Source organism: Schistocerca piceifrons, chromosome 8, assembly GCF_021461385.2.
Source record: "Schistocerca piceifrons isolate TAMUIC-IGC-003096 chromosome 8, iqSchPice1.1, whole genome shotgun sequence".
In the NCBI taxonomy this organism is placed as follows: domain Eukaryota; kingdom Metazoa; phylum Arthropoda; class Insecta; order Orthoptera; family Acrididae; genus Schistocerca; species Schistocerca piceifrons.
In genome coordinates this window covers 312,403,228-312,430,808 of record NC_060145.1, presented here as the reverse complement: position 1 = coordinate 312,430,808, position 27,581 = coordinate 312,403,228, and the positions used below count along the sequence as shown (strand labels likewise).

Genomic DNA, 27,581 nt, shown 5'->3' with positions numbered 1-27,581 from the left:
TTTGAGTGTTCTGGGTCTTTAGATTAGAAGGCATCCTTTGTTTTGCAGCTGTCTTTGCCCTCAGGCGCATTGACAGGTGTTAGGTGCGAGAGGGGTCTTTCTTGACACAGCTGAGCTCTGGGATACCACATGTCTGCTCTAACCTATGTACCTATCTAATCCATGTTCTTATACATACATTGTTTTTTCAACTCTTGCATCAATATTTCCTTCACTGCCCCATTTTTATCACACTCACATACTTTCCTCATCTGAGCACATTCCTGGTGGACATTCCTATCTCCAGATGAATGAATCCTTGCCAGAGGGACTAATGACCTCGCTGTTTCATCTCATACCCCAAATGACCATCCAACCATCAAACTTTGCAGAGGATTTATAACATGTGATTATTGATTACCAATTCAAGCTCTGATCAATATGCATACCCAGAAATTTTGAACTATCAGTTCTACAAATATACTGCAGCTTCCCAAGGTAAACTGCACAACTGCTGTGCCAAATATGGGCTTGGAGCATAGGCAGACACTTGTTGCAGTTGATGTAGTGGCATGAAACAGCAAAAGTGCAAGTTAATGCACAAATGGGTTATTCATTCACTATAAAAAGACATATCATAGTGGTTTCTGTGGCGCCTCTTTCATAATTTAACACTGAATTTGGATATTAACATTTTTAATAATGATTAATTTTAGGTAAATAATTTTGGTGAAATTTAGTATTGGAGGGCAGCGTGGAGGGTAAAAATCGTAGAGGGAGACCAAGAGATGAATACACTAAGCAGATTCAGAAGGATGTAGGTTGCAGTAGGTACTGGGAGATGAAAAAGCTTGCACAGGATAGAGTAGCATGGAGAGCTGCATCAAACCAGTCTCAGGACTGAAGACCACAACAACAACAACAATTTTGGTGACCAAAGTATTTCAGTATTGTCAAAGGCAGCATATAATTTGGAGCTAGTAGTTGTGTAACTTGTCCATTTTATCGCAACTAGTAGATCAACATAGTGATGGCAAGCTGGGGACTAGTGTGTTAACACAAGGGGAAATTTTGAAAAAATTGTCAGTTTTTTACATAGTGTAGCTCAAAGAATAAGAGTTGTAAGCTCATGTATTGCTCACCATCTTTTAGCAGAGCCTTTCAGAACAGTTTGATGTATGAACCACAGATTTTGGTCTCTCACTTTTTTCTGAATTGTATTTTGTATTGCAAGTGAAATAAAGCACAATACCTGTTTCAGTTGAACATAATGCTTGTTTCTCTACTTACCCTGAGTTACACTACTGCATCCTAGGTCCGTATTCCTTGTTTCTGATGTTTCATTTTTCCTTTTTCTAGTATTACTTCTTTTTCTTGCCCCTTTGGTGGATTCTGGCAGTTTCCGGTGATTAATTGTGGCAGTGTGGTATTGGTGTGCAAGACTCACACTCCCCCTTGGCTGTCGAACTTACTTGGAGTTACTTCGCCAATCTTCTTTCAGGATAGTCGGCTGAGATATTCTACCCAGCTTCTTCTCTGAAGAATAGATGCTACACTGGAGGAATATATTCTTAAATAACTCGTGCACTCGAGAGTACTTTGAATTCAATCTCGCTATATTTCATAACATGCAACAGTTTTCATACACTAAACATTTCCCATAAGCTCGACACCTTCCGGTCTGACAGAACCTATTACAGTCCTCTATAAGACAAATGTCCCGACTTTACAGCAGTAAATGAGAGAGTGAATGAATAAGTCTCTTCTTTTCTTTCAACAACCTTCAAATGTTTGCACCAATAATGTTTTATATCTCACAGAATACGATGAATTTACTCCATGGGTGGGATGTGTAACTTCTTAGGCAGGCTCGGTGACTACCTGTTCACGCCATCGTACGTCCGATACATGTCCGTCCTGTACACTCATAATTGTGGGGCAGTAGACATAGTTCTGCTTTACCACACTTATCCCTAAAATAACGTGTGTTCGAGACGGTGGAATTAAGAGTGTCTCTAGAACTTACCCTGAACTCTCGAGGCACTACAGGGTTCCAACACTGATTTCTCTTCTGAGAATTCTCTGCAGTTGATGACAAAGATCTGTGTGTATTAGTCCAGCAGGCACTTCCATTAATTCCATAACCTTAAACCTTGACACTGCACCATCATTGGAACATAGCAGAGCATCAATCACACCTATTTTCAAGCATTTGGTGCTACCAGAACAAGTTTTGGTATCCAGTTCTGTATGCAGTAGTTAACTTTCTTTGTTCAGAAAACTACAGAGAACAAAAATTAAAAACTCGATTTTTTGACAGTTACTCATGTACTAGCCCCTTAAGATTGTTCATTTTGTAGAGGCTGGGAATAGATGAACTATCCAGTTAGTGGTGGAACTGGGTTGCCAGTGGTCAGGAAGCCAGTAACTCACTAACCTGGACAGGGGTGCAGTGGAGTGGCAGGTAGGTTTGTCTTTGTTGTCTGATGATTTGTCATGAAAGCAGCATTGTTAAACATCCATTTTATTGCTTAGCAAACTCCAACAGTTTTTCGATGGGGTGTGTTTTCCTACCAGTGGCCCACCCAATCCACTGGTAGGTGGAAATGTAGAGGTCGAAGGGTCCATTGCGGTCCCACGAGCAGCTGGGGAACTAAAGGTCCGCTCAGACAGAGCCCCGCGTGCCTGAGTAAGCCTTATACAACTGGGGTGCGGCAGGTGCTCCAGAGGTTGCCCACTTGCGACTGTTCCACCCCAACAGCCATGCATCTCATAGGCGCGGAGCACACCGTAAGATTGAGGGGTTTTTATAGAGGTTGGCCTTCCTCACAATCCAGGCGGTCAAGCCAAGATTACCATTCCCCGCAGCACACAACATTCCACCGCCGCGCCATACGGTGGTCGCTGAAGCATGTCCGGGGGTTACGGTGACAGGAGACTGGCGGCGCAGACCAGTCCCCAGCTCAGGACCCCGGGGTCGCCAAGCTCGTACTCAGCAAATGGGGGGAGTGGGTTACAGTTCGAGCCCAGGTTATACAACTGCTCAGACACCTTCGCCTGTGCGCCAATCTCTGTTTTCTGCAAAGCATGAGCTGTACTCAGCTAGCGAAGAGGTGCTTAGGTAGGCAAGTGGTCTGTTGCCACCAAAAGTGTCCAGTGTTGCGTGGCCAGGGAACCAATCAAGTCAGTGAGTCGCTAAGACTGCTGACTCGAAGATCATACAGTGGCTCATGCCTGCATCCATACAGACTAGGCGCGGCCACACAGCTCAGGGCAGGGTATGCCGAAGCCTACAGAATCGCACCAAGGACACAGTGTGGATAGGACGGTTCACAGCAGCAGTGTCCACTCATTCAAACGGAAGCAGAAAACAGAGATTGGCGCACAGGCGAAGGTGTCTGAGCAGTTGTATAGCCTGGGCTCGAACTGTAACCCACTCCCCCCATTTGCTGAGTACGGGCTTGGCGACCCCGGGGTCCTGAGCTGGGGACTAGTCTGCGCCGCCAGTCTCCTGTCACCATAACCCCCGGACATGCTTCAGCGACCACCGTATGGCGCGGCGGTGGAATGTGTGTGCTGCGGGGAATGGTAATCTTGGCTTGACCGCCTGGATTGTGAGGAAGGCCAACCTCTATAAAAACCCCTCAATCTTACGGTGTGCTCCGCGCCTATGAGATGCATGGCTGTTGGGGTGGAACAGTCGCAAGTGGGCAACCTCTGGGGCACCTGCCGCACCCCAGTTGTATAAGGCTTACTCAAGCACGCGGGGCTCTGTCTGAGCGGACCTTTAGTTCCCTAGCTGCTCGTGGGACCGCAATGGTCCCTTCGACCTCTACATTTCCCCCTACCATTGGATTGGGTGGGCCACTGGTAGGAAAACACACCCCATCGAAAAAGCGACTTTGTGCTGCGAGTCCTCCAGCTCCTGGTGTTGCTAGAGATTTATCAGACTGTCGTAACAGAGCACATGCTGATAATCAGAATGTATTTTTGATTATTAAACGGAAGGAGGGTAGCTTTGAGAGGGTTTCTCCCTTTTACATCCACAAGGGTCTTGAGGGTATTGCAGGAACACTGAAATCTGTGAAGCGACTGCGCAATGGGACTCTGTTAGTTGAGACTTCTAGTTCCCATCAAGTCGCTTCTCTTCGGAAAGCAACCTGTCTCGGAGAGTACGTTATCGAGACCCGAGATCCACTCCACTTTGAATTATAGTAAGGGTGTTGTGACATGTTGGGACTTGGTGGATATCTCCACAAAAGAGTTAAAATCTGAGTGGGCTGACGAAGGTATTGTTGACGTGCAGCATATTATGAAACGAGTCGATGGGGACCTCGTCAAATCCGACTTGTTTATTCTCACGTTCAGTTGCCCGAGACTCCCAGAGCATGTTAAAGCGGGGTTCTTACGTTTGCCAGTACGGCCATATTTCCCAACCCAATGCGCTGTTTTAACTGTCAGCGCTTTGGGCATACTACGTTGGGGTGCAATGGGATAGCCACTTGCGGTAAATGTGGTCAGCCTGCCCATGAAGGAGCCGATTGTTCATCACCTGTGAAGTGCGTGAATTGCTCTGGGAGTCACCCTGTCTGGAGCCGGGTCTGCCCCATCTATCTCGAAGAACGGAAGATAAAGGAGATCAAAACATCTAAGAGCATCCCCTATGGTGAGGCCAAGAAGCTCTTTAAGGCCATGCAACCTCCTGTGTTTACATCTTTCGCTTCCGCTCTGAAAAAACCGGTACAAATGGCCACTGTTGCTATGGAAACGGAGGTTGCTAGTGTTAGCACTAATACCTGCGTTTGCCAGTGCACTTGTGCTGCTGCGGTTGTTTTGAAACCTGCGGCTCTCTCCGCAACGTCGGACAAGGCCGTGGTTGCTGACATTGGGGTACTTCCTACCTCTTCTCCTATGGCACCTTCTGCCCAGGCGAGTAAAGCTCCAACTGCTGACAAGGCTCTACATTCTAAGCCCCCCCCCAAGACAAAGACGCCGAAGGCGAAGGTTTTGCCACCTGAGGAGACTGGTCAGGGTTGGTCCGATGACGAGGCCATCGTACTGTCTGACATCTCCCGTGGGTCGTCATCGGAGCTGATGGACATTGATGTCGACCGGGGGCGATCTTCTCGCTCCAGGAATAAATCTCCGGCCAGTACGGGCTTTCCTCCAAAACACAGAGGCAGGGTGAAAGTTCAGCCACCCTGATCACTGGCTCCCATATTACAGTGGAACCTGAATGGGTTCAGGACGCATGTGGCCGAATTACAACTCCTTGTACGAGAGTGCCCTTTGTGCTTATGTCTCCAGGAGACACATTTTCGGGCCACTGATGCTCCTTCTTTACGGGGCTATACCGTATATCGGAAAGATGATCTGACAGGGGAAAGGGCAAAGGGTGGTGTTGCGGTTTTTGTCCATGACATGCACCCCTCATCTGAGCTCCCTGTCGTTACAGACTTGCAAGCAGTTGCAGTTGACCTTCTTGTGGGTCGGAGGCTCACAGTCTGTTCACTTTACTTACCACCTCAGGATGCACTAGACTCTGAGGCTCTCACAGACCTTATTAGCCAACTCCCCCACCCCTTTCTTCTTCTGGGGGACTTCAATGCTTATAATGTCTTATGGGGCTCTTCGACTACTTGCCCCAGGGGTCTCATTCTGGAAAACCACATGATGTCTGAAGAACTGTGCATCCTCAACTCTGGTGCTCCCACTCATTTCTGTACTGCTTCTGGGTCGTCATCAGCTATTGACCTTTCCTTTTGCTCTCCAGCACTCGCGGATTCTGCCCTGTGGGAGGTTGCTGCTGACCTCCATTCTAGTGACCACTTCCCCCTTTGGATTCGCCTCCTGGATGGGGCTATGACATTACCAGTGCCGCCCCGGTGGCGCCTCTGCAGAGCTGACTGGCCACTTTTCAGCCAACTGGCTGTTTTGGAACACCGTGCCAGCGTCCACAAATGGGTAGACCATGTTACAGCCGTGATCTCCCATGCTGCTGAATTGTCAATCCCATGATCATCCGGTCTTTCCAAGAGGCGTCCTGTCCCTTGGTGGACCACTGAGTGCCGCTCAGCCATCCGAGCCCGCCGTGCAGCTCTGCGCCGCTTCAAGTGCCGTCCCTCAGCTGACAATCTTGCGGCCTTTCGGGTGGCAAGGGCCAAAGCGCGGCGAGTGATTAAAGAGAGCAAACGACGGTCATGGCAATCGTTCTTGAGCTCCATCTCCCGCTCCACTAGTTCTACGAAAGTATGGGAAGCCATCAGGAGGATTTCCGGAAAACTCGGCCAGCTACCTGTCACGGCATTGCTGCATCAGGGAAGTCTTCTCATGGCGCCGAGAGACATTGCCCAGACACTGGCCATGCATTTTGCGGCATCTACCACCACTGTTAACTGTGATCCAGATTTCTGCCGCTACCGCACTGCCATCGAGAGGGGTCACTTGGACTTCTGGTTTCCAAATTCTGAACTCTACAATTGCCCCTTCACAATGTGGGAACTGGATTCTGTGCAGTCTGTGGCTCATGATACTGCGCCTGGGCATGATCAAATCCGGTACAGCATGCTGCAGCACTTGTTACTGCCTTCCAAGGAAGTTCTCCTGAATTGTTTTAATATGATATGGTTATCCGGCACGTACCCTGACTCGTGGAGGGAGGCGATTTTGATTCCCCTCCTCAAACCGGGGAAGGACCAAACGCATCCCAGTAGTTATCGGAGTATTGCTTTGACGAGCTGTGTCGGGAAGACGTTGTAACGCATGGTCAACCGTCGCCTGGTTTGGCTGCTCGAGACCAGGCAGCTCCTTAGCCCCTCTCAGTGTGGCTTTCAGAGATGTCGTTCCACTGTAGACAACTTGACCCTGCTTGAGGCGGCCATCCAGCAGGCCTTCCGACCTACCCAGCATTGTCTAGGTGTATTCTTTGATATTAATAAGGCGTATGACACTACTTGGCACCGCCTTATCCTCAATCAGCTCCATGAGTGGGGCTTTCGTGGCCGTCTCCCCACCTTCATTCGGTCCTTTCTTTCCCACCGCCTCTTTCGATATCGGGTTGGTACTGTTTTTTTCTGATTTGTACGTGCAGTAGGAAGGTGTTCCTCAGGGAAGTGTTTTAAGTGTCACCCTCTTTGCCGTCGCCATTAACAGTATCACGTCCACTATCCGGAGTCCTGCCCAATGCTCCTTGTTTGTGGACGATTTTGCTGTTTTCTGTTCTTCCTCTAGTCTTTTCACTGCTAGTCGACAGTTGCAGCTTATGATAAAGCGATTAGAGGCATGGACTGCGCAGACGGGTTTTACCTTTTCTGCAGACAAATGTGTGTGTGTTCATTTTAATCGTTCTCGACGTCTTTTTACCTCCCCTGGATTGCGTCTGAGGGACACCATTCTTCCTTTTAGAGACACTGTGAGGTTCCTGGGCATCACTTTTGATTCCAAGTTGTCGTGGTTGCCTCACCTTAAAGACCTCAAGGTGCGGGCCCTGAAGGCACTGAATATTTTGAAGTGTCTGAGCCATCGGTCCTGGGGAGCAGATCGGGCGCGTCTGCTGCAATTTTATAGGGCTTTCGTCCGATCGCGTCTTGACTATGGTTGCACCGTATATGGGTCAGCAAGGCCTTCGTATCTGAAGATTCTTGACGCAGTACACCATGAGGGTATCAGGCTGACCACTGGTGCCTTCCGTACCAGTCCCATCCCCAGCCTGTGTGCTGAGGCAGGGGAACCGCCGCTCGCCATCCGGCGGAAACTACTCATGGTGCGACGGGTGTGTCAATTCCTTGCCTGTCCTACCTCCCCTGCGTACCCTAGCATTGCCCGACCGCCTATGGAACGTCTCTTTTCCAGTCTTCCCAGGACAACGAGACCATTTGGGATTCGTGCCAAGCATTTGCTTGAGTCCCTTGGTGTGGAGCATGTGGCCCCCCCAACGACAAGGTTTTACCTGCCTGCCTCCCTGGTTGCTCCAGAGGCCCAGCGTCCTTTTAGACTTGTCGGAGTACCAGAGGAGCTGCACTCCTGCGTTTGTTTTTACCTCCTTATTTTCCGATATTTTACACCAGCATCCCGACCATGTACCAGTATTTACGGATGGCTCTTAACAGGGGGACTCTGTTGGTTGTGCTGTTGTTTTCCCTGATCACGTCGTCAAGTTGAGACTTCCTGCGGCGTTTACCATCTTTGATGCCAAATTGTTTGCGATCTTGCGGGCTTTGGAGCAGATGAGATGTGTTCCCAGTCTTAAGTTCCTCATCTGTTCTGACTCCCTGAGTGCCCTTCAGACCATGCAACACTTGTACCCAGCGGATACGGTCGTCCAGAACATCCATGATGCCCTACTCCACCTGCAACGGCAGGGGAAGGTGGTTTCTTTCTGCTGGGTGCCGGAGCACGTGGGTATTAGGGGAAACGAACTGGCGGATGTGGCTGTCAAAGATGCATGTTCCCTCCCTCACGTTGTTGAATGTGCTGTCCCCCTCCATGCTGTTACCTCCCTTTTGCGTTTTCGTGTTATGCGTCAATGGGAAGAGGAGTGGCTGGCAGTCGGTGACAATAAGCTGCGTCTGGTCAAGGCCACCACACGGCCATGGCGTACGTCCTACCAGTCATGCAGGCGGGATGAGGTTCTCCTCACTCGCCTCCGCATCGGGCACAGCCCCGTAACACATGGTTTTTTACTCCGGCGGGAGGACCCCCCAATCTGCAGTGCTTGTGGCGTCCAGATTACTGTCTGTCACATTTTACTTGACTGTCTTTTATTCTCTGACCAGAGGGCGGTGGTTTCCTTGCCACCGGATTTGCCCTCTATTTTGCAAGACGACGCAACGACTGTGGTTAAGGTCTTACGGTTTTGTCCTGTCCAATTTGCTGCCTCGGATTTTAGGGAGAGGGTTTTAATGTGCTGCTGGGTGACTGGCTCATCCAGATTTTAGGTAAGAGGTCCGCCAGTCACTATTACCTCCTTCTTCCCCTTCGGTTTCTGTTCTCTCTTCCTTGTGTTTCCTTTCATTTTTTTGTGCGTTTCTTCTCCTTTTGTTTTGCTTCTGTCTGTGAGAATGTGGAACTGCGTCAGGTCTGTGTCTTTTAGCCGTTCTCCTTGTTTGCTGTCCGTCTTAGTCCCTTCACTGCCTCTGTTCCTGTTTTTATGCATTTGGGCGCTGATGACCACGCTGTTTAGCGCCCGTAAACCTCAACACACACACACACACACACACACACACACACACACACACACACACACACACACACACACACTCTGTAACCCACTAGGGTAGGAGACTGGTAGTGACTAGAAGTGAGCCTACTGGAAGTCCAGTGGTGGCAGCTTGACTCATGCTGACTTGAAGACTGGTGTAGATCTCTACTCAAAGCTGGCAGCTATCAGACTGCATACATCTGTCTACAGATAAGTAGTGTTTATATGGGCTTGGCTCATCCCTGTTTTGCCGAGGCATCAATTGCCGTCATGTAAGTCACAACAGAGCCACAGCGGCTGTGCGTTTCTACTGAGTTGCTGGTATTAAGACTCTGACCTTCCTACTGGGCCGGGATATGTACTAACTGCCCCAACATTGCAGAGACGTTACTTCCTAGATCAGTAAGTAGCCCCTGATGTAACCACCCGCAGCTGGCCCCAATGTGATGCACTTATATAGTCCTCATGCTTTAAATGTGGGCAGCATTTTTATTATACTTGTCCACACCAAATAGAATAGCTATGGCAAAACAGTTTATTTGAAGCTATTGGTAACATAAAAGGAAGCAGTATGATTTAACTGCTGGAAAGTAATTTGATCTAACTGCAGTGTCATTATTATTCAGGAAAAAGTAATATCTTGATGTTGTGGTTTTCTAATAGTAATTTGTGCCATATTATGCTGCTGTTAGGTTTTGGAATCAAGAGGTCATTACAGTTCTATAATATTAATCTTTTTATTGTTATGTATTAAAAGTATTGCATGGAGTTCTTTTAGACATGTATCCTTCTAGGTATTACAGTTCGAAAATGTTGTTGCAGCGTCCTTCCAACTTCTGTAAAACACTTGTTAGGTATCAGTGCTTGAAGCACTGATAATGATATTTTCTTCAGCCATTCGTCATTTTGTTGTGAATGGTAACATAATGTGGTTCGAGGGCTCTAACTTTTTTTATTAGAACTTACGTTATTGGTTTATGATGTGTGGTTTTATGATGATATTCTCATAACAAACAGTAATTTTGCTTTCATAGTGATTAACTTTGTCTTGTTTTTCTGTGAATAATTGATAATGCAAACAGCATTAAATTTCTATGGTAATATTTAACTCTGGAACCTGAAAATGAATGTCATTTCTGTATTCTCTGATATAATGTGAAGTTGGTAACAACCTCTCACAAGGGAACCTCCCCATCGCACCCCCCTCAGATTTAGTTATAAGTTGGCACAGTGGATAGGCCTTGAAAAACTGAACACAGATCAATTGAGAAAACAGGAAGAAGTTGTGTGGAACTACGAAAAAAATAAGCAAAATATACAAACTGAGTAGTCGTTGCGCAAGATAGGCAACATTAAGGATACTCTGAGCTCAGGAGTGCCGTGGTCCCGTGGTTAGCATGAGTAGCTGCGGAACATGAGGTCCTTGGTTCAAGTCTTCCATCGACTGGAAAATTTATTTTCGCAAAGTTATGATCTGTCCGTTCGTTCATTGACGTTTCTGTTCACTGTAATAAGTTTAGTGTCTGTGTTTTGCGACCGCACCGCAAAACCGTGCGATTAGTAGACGAAAGGGCGTGCCTCTCCAATGGGAATCGAAAACATTTGATCTCAAGGTCATAGGTCAACCGATTCCTCCACAGGAAAACACGTCTGATATATTCTATACGACACTGGTAACGGCATGTGCGTCACATGACAGGAATATGTTGTCGACCCACCTAACTTGTACACTTGGCGAATGGGTTTTACCTTGCCCGATTTAGGTTTTCTTGTGCGTGTGATAATCACTCCCAAAAAAGGGATGAAAACGTAAGAGTGTGTCACATAAACTGCAACAAATGAATGCAACAGTTTCACAGTCGCATAGTTTTCCCTGTGCTCTGTCAAAGCATATGTTTTTAACGGTTTCTAACGTTTTCTAATTTTTCCTTGTGTAGACCGTCAAGTCCTGCGTATGTCCAAACAAATCTGAACATGTCCTGGAATTTTGGAGACCGAAGTTGATTATGTGTGAGTGCCTGAACTTTTATAATTGTCTGAAAATAAAAAAATTAAACTCCGCAGCTCCTGATGCTAACCACGGGACCACGGCGCTCCTGAGCTCACACGTGTCCTTGATGTTGCATATCTTGCACATGGACTACTCAGTTTATATATTTTGCTTATTTTTTTCATAGTTCCACACAATTTCTTCCTGTTTTCTCGATTGATCTGTGTTCAGTTTTTCAAGGCCTATCGACTGTGCCAACTTAAAACTAAATCTGACGGGGGTGCGATGGGGAGGTTCCCTTGTCAGGATCTTGCAATCTAGACTATCTCTTTTCTACTTAAAATTTAACGGTTTGTATATGTCCTCAATAGAATATACTCACATGATAGTTCACTATTAATTTAGTATTATATTTTGGTTTCACTCCTTAGGGAGCACACCACCATTTAATTTTATTTTGCTCCTTCTCTAGCTACGAGATAAATAACAGCTTTGAATAGTGGTAGGTATAACAGATTTAAGATTTAAAGAAGAATAAGTAAAGACAGTTGTGTTACTGCACTTGTTCTGTAAACTTTTTTATTCAATGCTGCCATTGTATGTATAATGTAATTATGAAGTCCATGCTCAAACAATCCAGGATGGAATGTAACAACAGTGTGGCTTCAGTTGCCTGAGACTTTCGATGAAGGCCTTGCTGGCTGAAAGCCTATTTGTGACAGTCTTTTTGTTGTGCCTATCTGCAACTCAGCATCTCCACTCTATGGTGATTAGCCACTTTCCTTTCATAGTATTGTTATAAAGTCCATGAAACATTTAAAAGAAGCAGTGTAGACAGACGGCCAGAAAAGCACAATAAATGTAACAGTATGTGACAGACAAACTCTGAAAGTGTTTATGAATGTTCTGTGCATTGATACTTTGTCAAAACTGATGTGATTCAGTGTTGCACGTCTTTGAGGTTCTGGGGTAGAGGTGGAACATACACACTGTCCTTGATGTAACACCCCAAGAAAGGCATCAGGTCTGGTGATTGTGGTGGCAACTCGAGTAACTCCAAGTCAGTGGTCGCAACACTACCTGTCTACAGCATTCAGGTTATATCATACACAATTGTGGAGATGTGGAGGAGCATGCTGAAAGTTGAAATGTGCCCCCCCCCCCCTCTGTTTCATGTTGTGGCCTGAGCCACAATTGCAGCATGTTGAGATAGGGGATAGTATTTACAGTTCTCAGTGAAGGAGGGGGTCCATAGACTGTCTTCTTGGACACAGTGCAGGGCATTTTAACTTCCTTGGAATCCCGGATGTGTTACACAGTTGCATGTGGATTTTCTGTGCTTGTGTGTGTGTGTGTGTGTGTGTGTGTGTGTGTGTGTGTGTGTGTGTGTGTGTTTTGTCAGTTGACAGTTGACATTTCCCGAAACATGAAAAAAAAATGCCTTTGTGGATTAATTTGCTTGCTAAGTTGTCATTTTCAATATAGTTCTACATATCAGTGTAGGTGGTATGATTTGCTGTCATGGCTTATGGCTTGCAGGAGCTGTGATTTGTGTGGCTTCAATCTTAATCGCTAACGAAGGATTTTCCAAATTGTTGACTAAGGGATGTTCAGTTCTCCACTAGATCAGTAGGTACATTCGGCAAAACAAAACTGCCTACATGTCTTGATACCCTCAATTAACTTTGGCTGTGTACAGCTTGCACCATTGGGAACACAACAAACACGGGCAGTGGTGGCAGCCAGCACCACGTGTAACTTTTAGCAGTGTATTTGTTCCCTTCTTATGGTAATGATTACCTGTAGATCTTTTAGAGTTTCTGTGATGGCATATGAATACTGCATATATACACACTATAAAGTCTATAACACTTGATTTTGTCTGTTCAAAATTCTCTTCTATATGTTAGAAGAGTAATAAGTGTGTAGTCGAGGTATGCCGAACATGGCAGCATACTGTGACACAGATGAGTATATGACAAACGGCCATTTGCAGTCAGGGTGCCTCAGCATATGCAGGCTATGAGAGAGAATGGGTAGCTTTGAGGGTTGAAGTAATGAAGGCAGCAGGTAAAAAGACGAAGGCTAGTAGAACTGCTTGGGTAACAGAAGAAATATTGAATTTAATTGATGGAAGGAGAAAATATAAAAATGCAGTAAATGAAGCAGGCAAAAAGGAATACAAACGTCTCAAAAATGAGATCGACAGGAAGTGCAAAATGGCTAAGCAGGAATGGCTAGAGGACAAATGTAAGGATGTAGAGGCTTATCTCACTAGGGGTAAGATAGATACTGCCTACAGGAAAATTAAAGAGACCTTTGGTGAAAGGAGAACCACTTGCATGAATATCAAGAGCTTTGATGGAAACTCAGTTCTAAGCAAAGAATGGAAAGCAGAAAGGTGGAAGGAGTATATAGAGGGTCTATACAAAGGCGATGTTCTTGAGGACAATATTATAGAAATGGAAGAGGATGTAGGTGAAGATGAAATGGGAGATCTGATACTACGTGAAGAGTTTGACAGAGCACTGAAAGATCTGAGTCGAAACAAGGCCCTGGGAGTAGACAACATTCCATTAGAACTACTGACAGCCTTGGGAGAGCCAGTCCTGACAAAACTCTACCATCTGGTGAGTAAGATGTATGAGACAGGTGAAATACCCTCAGCTTTCAAGAAGAATATAATAATTCCAATCCTAAAGAAAGAAGGTGTTGACAGATGTGAAAATTACTGAACAATCAGTTTAATAAGCCACAGCTGCAAAATACTAACGCGAATTCTTTACAGACGAATGGAAAAACTAGTAGAAGCCGACCTTGGGGAAGATCAGTTTGGATTCCGTAGAAATATTGGAAAACGTGAGGCAATACTGACCCTACGACTTACCTGAGAAGCTAGATTAAGGAAAGGCAAACCTACGTTTCTAGCATTTGTAGACTTACGAGAAAGCTTTTGACAATGTTGACTGGAATACTCTCTTTCAAATTCTGACTGTGGCAGGGGTAAAATACAGGGAGCGAAAGGCTATTTACAATTTGTACAGAAACCAGATGGCAGTTATAAGAGTCGAGGGACATGAAAGGGAAGCAGTGGTTGGGAAGGGAGTGAGACAGGGTTGTAGCCTTTCCCTGGTGTTATTGAATCTTTGTATTGATCAAGCAGTGAAAGGAACAAAAGAAAAATTCGGAAGAGGTATTAAAATCCATGGAGAAGTAATAAAAACTTTGAGGTTTGCTGATGACATTGTAATTCTGTCAGAAACAGCAAAGGACTTGAAAGAGCAGTTGAACGGAATGGATAGTGTCTTGAAAGGGGGATATAAGATGAACATCAACAAAAGCAAAACGAGGATAATGGAATGTAGTCGAATTAAGTCGGGTGATGCTGAGGGAATTAGATTAGGAAATGGGACACTCAAAATAGTGAAGGAGTTTTGCTATGTGGGGAGCAAAATAACTGATGATGGTCGAAGTAGAGAGGATATAAAATGTAGACTGGCAATGGCAAGGAAAGCGTTTCTGAAGAAGAGAAATTTGTTAACATCCAGTATTGATTTAAGTGTCAGGAAGTCATTTCTGAAAGTATTTGTATGGAGTGTAGCCGTGTATGGAAGTGAAACATGGACAATAAACAGTTTAGACAAGAAGAGAATAGAAGCTTTCGAAATGTGGTGCTACAGAAGAATGCTGAAGATTAGATGGGTAGATCATGTAACTAATGACGAGGTATTGAATAGGATTGCGGAGAAGAGAAGTTTGTGGCACAACTTGACTAGAAGAAGGGATCGGTTGGTAGGACATGTTCTGAGGCATCAAGGGATCACCAATTTAGTATTGGAGGGTAGTGTGGAGGGTAAAAATCATAGAGAGAGACCAAGGGATGAATGCACTAAGCAGATTCAAAAGGATGTAGGTTGCAGTAGGTGCTGGGAGATGAAGAAGCTTGCACAGGATAGAGTAGCATGGAGAGCTGCATCAAACCAGTCTCAGGACTGAAGACCACAACAACAAGAGATAGTGTGTTGGCATTCATCCAGTATGATGGTTTCAGCATGTGTGAAGTAGCAGCCAAGTGCAGCCTTCAACCTTGCTACGCCCGGAAGGGGATAGTGTTGGCACGAGATGGGCAATTTGCCAGCTTTGAGAGTTGGGCTCAGGAACAGTGTTGACACCTGAACAAGACAATGTGTTAGTTGACACATGTATGGAACACCCATTTTTAAGCGCCATTTCAACTCATTCTGAGACCAACTTTCCTATATGCTCACAAACCATTCACAACAGCTTACGGGCAGCTGGGCTTATAGCCCATGTGGCTGCTAATAAAGAGGTCATATCTAATGATCACAAACTTTATAGACTTGCTTTCGCTAAATTTAATGTAGACTGTGACTGGCACATCATCTTTTCTGATGACTCGGTATTCAGCTCAGCGAATGGGGCTCTGGTGATGGTCTGAAAGCCACAGGAAGCACATTTTGACCTACAGTATGTGGTGCAACATTCACTTGTTGGTCACATCAGTCTCATGCTGGGGGCGGATGTCATTGGATGGAATACGGATACTTCATTGAAATTATGGTCACTTCACCTCAAATCAGTATGTGTGCATCATAAAACACACAGTTGAACTGAGTGTGAGGATGCAGTAACCCAGTGGAGTGATCCAGTTCCAGCAGGACCACTTAACTGATTCTCACAAGTCAAATCACTGAGCAATAGTTTTTGTAACAGGCTGACATCGACCTGATCATCTGACCTGTTGGATACATGGGAGTGTGTCTCCAGATGGTGAGATATATTTCCAGATGGTGACTGCTTCCATGCTTCAACAAATGAGGCAGTAATTGATGGCAGTGATGGGTGGTCCTCATACTAGCCTTATTGCTGATGCGAAACTTTCCTTACTTCACATTCCTTCACTTTATATTACAGCTTTTGATATAACGGTATGTTTGTTAATTGGACATCTATCTGAAATAATTGACCTTTAAATTCTATTTATTGAATGTGTGCTATGTAACACTTAGTACATGTAAATTTGAAAACTAGAGCACAAACAAATCTATTCAAAAGAATTGCAGTCAGGGCATGCACCAAGGGTATTGTTCCTTGCACTGTGCCAATTTCTCTATGATATCTCTTCAGAGAAAGAACCACTGCAGAACATGCATTCACCTTCTTCAGATTGCATCTTAGAAGCATTGTCCTCAATCAAATCTGTATCAGACTCCGAATGACTGGAAGATTGTGTTTCCTCAGCTTTTATCTTTTTCATTTTCAACAGCAAAACATTCTCTTGTATGTCCTATGATTCTGATGCGGCTTTCTTCTGTTTGACTTGTTTCAAACGTTCCCCGCATAGAGACAAAGTTTGCTAATTAACAGATTTGGAACCTGCTGTTTATACCAGAGCTCTGGTGGCTGTTGATGTTGCTTGCTTATTTTGGTTGCTGGCTAGATATCATTTGGACGCACATTTACTCCGTTGGTTGCATCTTGTATGCTGAACTGCTGTATTGCAAAGTCATAGTCTCTAAGTACAAGCCTGTTACGTTGGAAGAGACCTGTTTTCCAGAGAATGTTTTTAGCTATTTTCAATGCTGCTGCTATCAAATAACCTTGTAATCTAAAATAAAGTTGCTACTTGACAGGGTTACTGCCCACCAGGTTTTTATTTCTTGGAGATAATGCTTTTTAAACTTCTCGGGGATGGTGCATTTTAAGTAGTGCCATGAATTCCCCATCAGATGCTGCATTTTATGCATGGGATGGGGTGATAAACAGAAGATGTAGACACAGTTTTCTCTTGCTGCATCAGTCACAAAAATGTGATATGATGCCTGTCACAAAAATTGACAAAACTGTCAAACCACTCATTAAAAATAAGTCTGAATCCATCTACAACGGTGGCAAACTGAAGGTATCATAAGTTATATGAGATGCTGTATCCTAATATTTGATCCTGTCAAGTATTATGACATCCGTGGATATCCAGGAATGCGCCATCACACGCTAGAAACCTAGCCTAATAGTTCCGTTGTTCTGTTTGAAGGAAAATTCGTTTTAGCACATGGAAGAATGTGTTGTAAAGAATATAATAATATGCATATTGTTGCAACAGGTACTAGACTTAAGGTATAAAAGCTCTAAAAGTACATACACTCAAAAAACGTGAAATCCAACACTTCTAAAATAATCCTTTTCTCAAGTTAAATTCTAATTGCAGTAAGGCAGTGAGAGATGATTACCATCATCTGGCATCTGTCGTTACGAACCCACAGCTGACTGACATTATTGAGTTTTATTTTCCTTAAATTATGGAAAAAAGCCATACTTTTGTGTTAGAAAACCGTACTCTATGCTTATCCTGTGAATTTGAAGGTCGTTAGTTTCATGTCTGCTTCTCTCTCTTGGATCATTATACTCATCCAGCTGAATTTTAATAAATAATGTCTGACACAATTTCAACATTTTATCCAGACCCATTAAATGGAATAGTTGAACTTATTTTTCTCAACATATTTGTAATTTTACTTAGAGGCTAATGTTTATGAACTCGTTAAACATTTATTTCTATTACTAAATTGCATCTTAATGATTGCCACATCTGCTTTCCCATTCTGACTGCTACTTCTACGACTAGTTTTATGCATACAGCCGAACTTCACTTCGGCAAGTTAATTTGGACCTGATTGTTTCTGAAATTGCAAGTAATAGTGAATTTTAGGGTTCACAAATAGAAGGACATAGGAATTGTTGTTGAGCTTGGCACTTTGTTTCAGTGCTTAATTTGGAAAAAAAGGGTTTATGATTACCAGTGTCTCATTACCAGTTTTGTTTGCACCAAAGAATTGAGTAATTTTCAGTTAGTTACTCTCTTCTACATTTGAAATCTAAGTTTCATAAAGGATAAAATTTTGATATAAAATCGTTTACTTTCAGCATAATCATGTTCCCTCTCCCTTACAAAACAAAAGATTTTAAAATAATTGAGATCAGTGTTGTTTCAAATTTTTGTGAATTTTTTGATACATTTGTTTTTGACTTGTACTTCAATAGTTCTCGTAAGGACAACAAATAACATGCATCATTGTTGTACTCAAGACAAGAGAAGCTACCACTGAAAGGCCGTTGGCACCTACTGTGAAGGAACATAAAAAACTTTGCCAAATGCCATAACCAAAAAAATGGCTCTGAGCACTATGGGACTTAACATCTATGGTCATCAGTCCCCTAGAACTTAGAACTACTTAAACCTAACTAACCTAAGGACATCACACACACCCATGCCCGAGGCAGGATTCGAACCTGCGACCGTAGCAGTCACGCAGCTCCGGACTGAGCGCCTAGAACTGCTAGACCACCGCGGCCGGCGCCATAACCAAACTCAGGTTCAACTGGTGACAGCCAGGCTTTTTGACCATTAGTTGATTGCACTGTGATACTAATACTTCCTTTGGACCACATGTAGCACTACCAATCAAGTAACTGCATATCATATGGCTGTCTTGGCTTGCTTTGCTGCCATTTCCAGCCACTACACTTGATGGCTCCCCTGTGAACAGTTTTCAAAATGAACATGGCCACGTCACATTCAAAGTTTTGTGGGTTTGTCTCGCAATCTTTCACATGATATATCATTTGCTAAATTGTTTTTAGCAATTTACATGTACTGATTATAAAAAAAATTTTCATGGGCTTTATAACTAACCTTTATTTTCATGTCACATTATGATCACCTACCATACGATTTTCTCCTCTTCTATTAGATCTGAATCTGATGATGACATGTAACTATGGTTGAAACTTGTAATCTGAATAAACATAAGATGTTTCCCAGATGGCGTTCCTCTTTTTCATTATATCCCACATAGTATTGAGCATTATCATTTGAAGTAACTTGTAACAATCAAAAGTTTTTGTTATACCTACGTTATAGTTAATAGTGTGTCATTGTTTTGCCATGCTTGTTTCTTTTATCAAGGATGTTTTTTTCTTCCTTTTTATATGAAGCACATTCAACAAAATTAACTTCTTTCTCCAAATTTTGTTTAGGCCGATGATGAGCATTACATTCCACGTGCAGTGTTACTGGATTTGGAGCCAAGGGTCATTCATACAATAATGAATTCTCCATATGCAAAGGTGTGTACTTTTTGGAAAAATTAGTGTGATGGTTTGTAACATCCGCATTCTAATACTCAAGCTAGATGGTACAGAACAATAATCAGTCTGTTTTTGCAAATTAACTGTCTTTAGTGTTGTTTAGTGTTTCATAAATGTGTGCTGTGAATTTTTCTGTTAAAGTTTATGTTACAAAGTCAAGAAATGAAAGTTCAGTTATGAAGGCCAAAGAAAGCAACTTCATTTCTGGAAAAATACGAAAATCTGCAATCTAGAAGAATATAAGAAGTTGTTTTGCTCCCTTCCCACATATCCTGTTCATCTGTTTTTGTCCCCATGTAAGGTGTGACCTTTTCCCCACTTTTTGGTTACATCTTTCATACAAATCCTTTTTTTATCCTGATATCTGATTCTCATTTTCAGTAATCCAAGGTTCTCATTCTTTTTGGCAGTGCACTCATTTTTTTAATTGCTGTATGTGAATAAAGGCCTTTCATCTGCTTTTATAGATTGTTGTAGTCACTTACAGGTAATAGATTTGCGTGGCAACACTAGTGACTGGTACATCAGAGTCAATGCTGAGGGTGAAACTGTGAGCTGTATAATTAATAATGTTTGTTGGAATAATTTTATTGCTTAGCACACAATGTTAATATTGTAATTCCATCATATTTTGTAGCAGATGTAATTTTCGTCTTTCAGTTATACAATCCAGAGAACATTTACTTATCAAAGCATGGAGGAGGTGCAGGCAATAACTGGGCATCAGGGTACAGTCAAGGAGACAAATTACAGGAGGAAATATTTGATATAATTGACAGAGAAGCTGATGGAAGTGACAGTTTGGAGGTAAGAGTAATTGTTTTCTCTGCATGCGAGGTTTTCTCTGCATGTGAGCAGTTTTATTTATGTTTATCAAGAGAAATTTGTGATTTTTTAACAGAATTAATTTTTAGTTCGTAGGGGAAGAGAATTAGTTGTTACTAACTTCACCCTTTCTATTTTCTGCATTACTAAATGTGTCCCAGTTGCCCTTCCTCTCAATTTAAAGCTAAATACATGGGGAAATAAAAAAAAAATAATGATGTGGAAGACCTCTAAAATGAAACAAATAATGTAGTGTAGAAAAACTGGAACAATAATAATATGAGATATTACAGCAACTGTCAAATACTACTTAGATCTTCGGGACCAACTGGATAAAAATACCTAAGAGATATTGAGTGCAAAAGGGGGGGAGGGGGGAGAATTACATTCCATCAGGACGATGCAAAGTACACAAAAGTGCTACAGGAAATGGGAAACCTGAAGAATTTGATATATGAGTTGTTGGGACATCCATCTTGATTAAGAGCTTTGATGTTCTGACATATTCTGTATGAAAAATAATTAGTAGCTAGAAAACTCTCATGAAGTTGTGGCAGCTGTTTTTCTGGGCATTTCTTTGACCTTCCGGATACAGACTAGAGAGAGCGGGTGGAAAGGACAGGGGTTTAATGTAGCTGTTTACAGCATATTCATCATTGCTGTATTGAGTTTCTCTATTACAGCTTCTGTACTAAATTAAGTCTGCACATGAGGACCTGAGTGCTAAAACTAGAAAGATGGAAGCTCAGAAATTGATGAGCTTATTCAGTCTTCAAGTGTTGTTTATTTGCTGCCACCAGTTATTTGCAGATGTTTGGTTGCCTATGCACATTTTTGTACATTTTAACTTCAAAATGTGAATTTTTTTATGTATCATTTTTGTTAAGAAATAGTTCATTAATTTTTGTTACAGGGTTTTGTCTTGTGTCATTCCATAGCTGGAGGAACTGGCTCTGGAATGGGCTCCAATCTGCTGGAAAAATTAACAGATCGTTACCCAAAGAAACTTATACAAACATATAGTGTGTTTCCAAACCAAGATGAAATCAGGTAATTTACACAAACATTTTATTGTTTGAATCACTTCAGTACTCTAAAATCAGATTTTTAAAAACAGTATTTCTTCATTGTATATACATCAAAAGGAAAGTTTGTTGGAAAAAAACTATGAAAAAATTGCTCCCCACTAGTTACTTTCAGTACATATGTCAGTTCTGCTGATACACCTTTTTCTCTAATTTTTTATTGCATTATTCAGTTCTCTTCCTCTTACTCCAGTTTCTACTACTCATCTCTATACTGAAACTGGCACAGGGCTTACAGTAAACTATTTTGGACCAACTACTCTCTTTCATACCCCCCCCCCCCCCCTACACACACACACACACACACACACACACACACACACACACACACACACACACACACACACTCACTCACTCTCTCTCTCTCTCTCTCTCTCTCTCTCTCTCTCTCTCTCTCTCTCTTTTTCATTTTTGCCTCCTCTCGTCCACACAATGTGTGGGTAACACTTCCTTTCCCTTTTTACTGTTCCCAGTCTATCCCTCTCCTATCTCTGAGTGAGGTACTATTAGTTCCAGGCATTAAGATAGTACATGTACTTTTATATGCTTGTCAACAGCATTGACATTTATTCTGAGGGTTAATGATGGGCAGTAATTCTGTCTTCTTTTATAGGTTTCTTGAGAGAATTTTCCTACGTACCTGCACAGACCCCTGCCCACACCGCACGCACAAAGAGTGGGCAGTAATTCTGTCTTCTTTTATAGGTTTCTTGAGAGAATTTTCCTACGTACCTGCACAGACCCCTGCCCACACCGCACGCACAGAGTTTCGACCTATTTGTGATTTGTATTTAGCAGTTAAAGTGGAGGAGTCAGGAAATGGCATGCACAATTACAGTTTTATTATTTTTCTGTATTGTTCAATTAAAAGAAGTTTGTGTATGAAACTTCGGTTTTTTTCCTAATCTGTCATACTACCATGGCTTATTCTCAGACTGCATGTGATGAATGTTGCCTCTTCTATAAAAATACATAAAAACATAGCATCACATTAGTTTCAAGATTCTGTTCTGTCTCCCCCCCCCCCCCCTCCCGTCTTCCCCTTTTTCTAGTTAAACACTTCTTACAATACCATTACTTTGTAAAGTCGTTGAATGTCATTTTTGCAAGACAGAAGCTGAGAGCTTTTGAAAGGTGAAATAAATGATACATAATTTAAGAAAAATGATTGTGTTTAAACATTAATAATGCTTTGCTTTGGAGTAGACAAAGTGTAGCTGTTTATAGTAACCACCTAAGCCTTAAAAGGTAGTAAAACAGGGCGAGAAGAGATTATGTGTGATGTACAGCATGTGAGGCCAAGCCAGGGATATTTGATATGTACACTGAAATCTCATTAGTACATTTTTGAAAGGACACAGGTTTTGAATGTCATAAGCAGGAAATCCTACTGCCAAAAAAATACCTAATTTGGTAATGACTTGATTTTTTCGGTGGTGAAAATGTGTAGCACTTTTTTGTGTAGTTAAAAATAGCACATTTGAGGCAATATATGATCTAGTAATGCAACACTTCGTGACATGCTATATAAATAAATTGTTATTCTGAATGTGCCTTTTCGAGACTACATTCAGATTATCACACCCAGAAACTCAAAATTATGCATGTTTTAAATATAGTGACATTGGTGACATCCAAGCTGCCGGACATGCACACTTAAGCCAATAGCCAGTCAGAATGCAGGTACATCATGTGACACGAGAGGATGGCATCCTATCTCCTAAATATGAACCCATATTATAGGAACGTGTCTAAAAGACTCAGATATCAACATTTAATTTCAGTCTGAGTCAATTTTTTATATGTCAGTATACTGCATACACAGTATATGTTAATCACATTAACATCAAATTTCAGTTTTACTGTAGGTAACACTATCAATACCCGTATGTAACTCGTAAAACATAACATTATGTATAAGTAAAGTAACTGTTTAATAGAGGGATATCATCACCCAAAAGAATTTGAATAAATAAAAAATCAGCACAAACCTGGCATTTGATGATTGTATTTATTCACAAAGCGAGGCAGAGTTTACACAGATGCTCTTAATAGAAATGAACATCGTTCATTTTCCTTATTTTCCATAAGTGAATCACTACTATTGTTAATATATATTGTCATTGCTAAAACTAATGATATACTATAGGTATTAATCGAACTACACTACATTACACTGCATAGTCCTGTCTTCTCTGACATTTAAAGAACATGTCAGTTGTTACTTCTTTGATAAACTTCAAAACTTAACACATAACATTTGTGTCCATGGCTTCAGTAGCTCTCATTATTGTAGGAACTGGCGAAGGTTCTTTTTCACCCTAGTCTTCATTTTATTTTTTCTCTGCCATCTGCTCCAACAACACTTCATCAGTTGTCATGGTCTGACAAGACAGCAACACCTTCATCATACTCAACATAATTATCAGGCTAAGGCTTGTGGTATTTTCATCTTGCCCCATTATTGGTTGCCATTGTTCAGCTGCAATTTCATTGTTTTGTGACGTGGTATCTTCTGCAATTTCATCTTTTCTGACGTGGTCTTTTCAGTAAGTGGCAGAATCCGATTAAATCCAGCCTTCTGAAAACAGTTTGATGTTATGCTTTCTTGCAAAGAATCCCACGTGTTTCTCATAAAATGCATAGCATCCAAGATCATCACTTTTCTTCTTGTACTATGAAGACAGGCACAGCCTCTTCTGTGCAAGAATTTTTCTGTATTCTTGTTTCAGATATTTTATATTGCCTTAGTAGAGTGGCTGAAGGCAGCTTGTACAATTGGCAGGATAAAACACTACATTTATGTTAAGAAGGTATGTAGTATCTTGAGGATGTGCTGCACCTAGGACAACAAAGAAGATGATATTCGTGTTTGACACCCAACCTCACATCCCAAGCACACAAATATTCTTTAAATATACTTGTCATAACCCATGCTTTCATATTAAATGTATATGTGCAAGGGGAAAGTGAAACATCATGGACTTTTTGCCTTGCCAATTACTAGGGGCACCAACTTTTCTGTTCCACTTGCGTTGCAACTTAACATAATATATCTGCCTCTCTTTGCTGAATTTTCTGCTGTGGCTTTTCTCTCCTCTGAACTCAAGGATTCTGTCAAGCGGAAAGTGAATAAATAGACCAGTTTCATCTGCATTAAAAATCATTGGGACTATACCTCTCAATGATAGATGGAAGAGTTTTCCATGACTCATCAGTTTCAATATTCACACTTCCAGCACTATATTCTTATCCATGGAGTTTCGGTACATGTTTTGACCCAGAAATTAAATCACACCCTGTGAGTTAAATGCAGAAGTCAACACTATACTGTACACAAACAAAGAAAAACCAGCAGTTGAGTAACACATACTTTATCATTTATGTCTGACCTTTACAACATCACTCTTGCCCCAGATCGGCACTTGTTGATTGGTCACAAGTCATCTGAGCTTCAGCCAACCTACACAAACTACAGTACTGTACTGTACTGTACTGTACTTTCATGTGTCAAATTGGTCATTTTTTTATGACGATCACAGTTGCCAGCACTTAAAACTGCTGCCAAGTTTGAGCACACTAAGGCGGGAGGAGAAAATTCAAATGATTTGTGTTAATGTGCATTTCATGCAGTTGGAATTAGGACTCCTAAAAATGGACATACTACACAGGAAAACATGATAATGAGGAATGTGCTTACGAGATTCCACTGTGTATCATATGCAACCCAGTAAAATGTAGACTTTCACGGTCGGAAATATCATGTCCATTATGTCAGTAGCGAGCCAGTGGGTGTGTTGGACCTTCCATCGACCTACGGATCCCCTTGAAGATGTGTCCCGCAGTCAGAGACGAAACGTTGGGAATTGGGACAAAATTCATCAACCGACCACGGCATAACAGCCCAGATAATTATAATGGACACAACCCAGTAAAAGTTAAATTGGTTTTAGTGTGTTCGTAGAGGTGGAATCTGTAGCTGGTGTGTGTCATGTATGTGTATGGCGAAAATATTTGTTCACTGTAACACATCTCCCCATGTTGTCCTTTCTTTCTAGCATGTAAATTTTATTTGGATAAACTTTTTCCTCGCACTTTCAGGTTAATTTAACTTAGTTAATGATAATTACTGTTTGCCCATGATAGGAAGATCCTTATTACAATTGTTGCCAGTAGCCAAGAAGATTGACACTAGTTGGAAGATATTCATTTGTCTCTGAGCACTGCCAAAGTCAACTAATGAACACATTCTTTTGACAGAATTGCAACATTTTCTTGCTATACTGTGTTGTGTTTGTGTGACTTTGTGTTTTATTCACCAGTATTATATCGTAAAATGAGTCTAAATGCTGTCTCTGGTACATCAAGGGGACCTTCTGGTTTTCCTTCAACTCCAAAACTGAAGAAATACTTTTTAATTCACTGACAAATGTTGGGAAATACATTAGATCACTGCAACGAAGAAAAACAATAGGAAGGACCCACTCATTCCTCTTACACAGCCTAAATTAAGAGCTGCCACATACACAGGAGAGAGTGTCTAGAGTTTCAAAAGTCTGAGGATGTTTACAGACCTCAGTTAGGTGATTCACCTAGTATCTCTTGAAAGAAAAGGATGTAATTACAGTTTTTCATCATTTTGCCATTTCGTCAGTATCTTCAAATGTGTGCTTATTAGGCCGAAATTAGTAAGAACTATGTATTAATCATGTATTATCATTAATGTGTGTATTAAATTACTGCTCAACCATTTTGTGTAGCTCAGTTGCATGTGCTGAGGATTGCTATATGTGCAGTGTTTTGGCGCAATGTGTGGTGTCCAGAATGAATGTATGGGAGTCCCCCTATTCATACACACTCCGAATTCTTCATACAAAGTGTCCAAAGTGCAGTGTGTGGTTAGCTCCATTAAATCTTTACTTTCGAAATACTATCCAGCAATCTGGTAAATATCTTTTTTCTTTTACGTAGGATGAGACACAGTGATACCTTGCCTAAAATGGATGGGCCATTCCCAACACTGTAGATGAGCTCTACATTGTTAATAATTGCTCCCAGTTTCTGGAAGCCTTAGCCAGCTTTACAGGGAGAAGACTGCATGGAGATGGGGATGTACCTCTCTGGCAAAAGTTTTAAAATAGTAGTTTTTATTTTGTGACGAGCACACAATAAACTGTATTGCCGGAGTATCCTGTCTGTGTATTGTGGTGTATTTGCTCCTTGTGTAGATGAAGACCATCAGGGAAGGTGTCTTAATTTGGAAGAGTGGTGGAATGGCAACACAATGTTCGGTAAATGCTGAGAAGCAGGTGATGGTAATGGGTGTTACTTCTTGGGGTAGCACTTCAGAGAGATTAATTGTTGTAAGCATAAGGTGCAAGAATGGATTTGCCAAGGAAGTGATGTCAGCCGAGAGTGATTACCACAGACACATTAACTCGACAAATTTTGTGAAGTGATTTTCAGATATGGTACTTCCAACTGTTCCACTAGATTCCGTATTGTAATGAAAATGCACCATACCACAGCAGGCAGGTCAACAGAATGTCTACTATGTGTTACCTAAAGATAACAATGTTAAAAGTGATTGTGAAGCGAGAGAATAGACTCTGGACTATTCATTGAAGGATGAACTGTACTCTAGCAAACTAGCAGAGATGATGTATGTTGTGGACAAAATTGATGACTGCAGTGACCACAAAATAGGCCATTAACCTCTGTGTAATTGTGATCTGAACCCCTATAGAATTGGCATGGGCTAAAATAAATTTCAGTGAGTGCAATGTCACAGGTGGCATGTCAAAGGAAATACTGCAGAATCTTGCTCATTCTGCTTTCTTCTGTTACTGCACAGGACTGGAAGGTTGCTGTAGGAAAATACATCACTAGTGCACTGATACTGGAAGTGAGATGGAGTAATGTAAATGGCCATCAGTACCATGACCTTGGGTGATGATGACGATGATGGTCGATGGCAGCAGTGATCTTGAGTGATCAATTGTAAGCATTCTTTGTCATACTTAATTATTCATTTCAATCATTACTGCTGTGCTTTGTGGAATAAATCCGACATTTCAATAAAGTCCAAAAATCAGTCTTCGACCTTCAATTCACAATGTTGCATGTTTTACCTCCATCTACTTTTTCTCATTCTTTCTCGTAAATAAATAACTCGCAGCTTGTAGGAAAAAGTATCTTTCTTTGACAAGCTAACAGAAAAGGTGATTTCTGTTTTGATACACAAACCATTTAAGTTGACAATATTTTGTTGTATGTCACATCTGCTTCTGTATAAGCAAAAACATGGGTAATGTTGCATGTACTGAGGAGTTGG

At 42.0% G+C, this 27,581-nt stretch overlaps 1 protein-coding gene across 3 annotated transcripts in view; it reads left to right on the top strand.

The window, feature by feature from the left end:
* Positions 1-27,581, top strand: part of LOC124711367 (tubulin gamma-1 chain) — a 77,853-nt gene that overhangs the window by 7,502 nt on the left and 42,770 nt on the right. For all 3 annotated transcript variants that reach the window (XM_047241409.1, XM_047241408.1, XM_047241410.1), the window contains 3 exons: positions 19,227-19,316; positions 19,998-20,144; positions 21,076-21,212. In XM_047241409.1, coding sequence (XP_047097365.1) covers positions 19,227-19,316; positions 19,998-20,144; positions 21,076-21,212 — 374 coding nt within the window. The remainder of the gene's footprint in view (positions 1-19,226; positions 19,317-19,997; positions 20,145-21,075; positions 21,213-27,581) is intronic.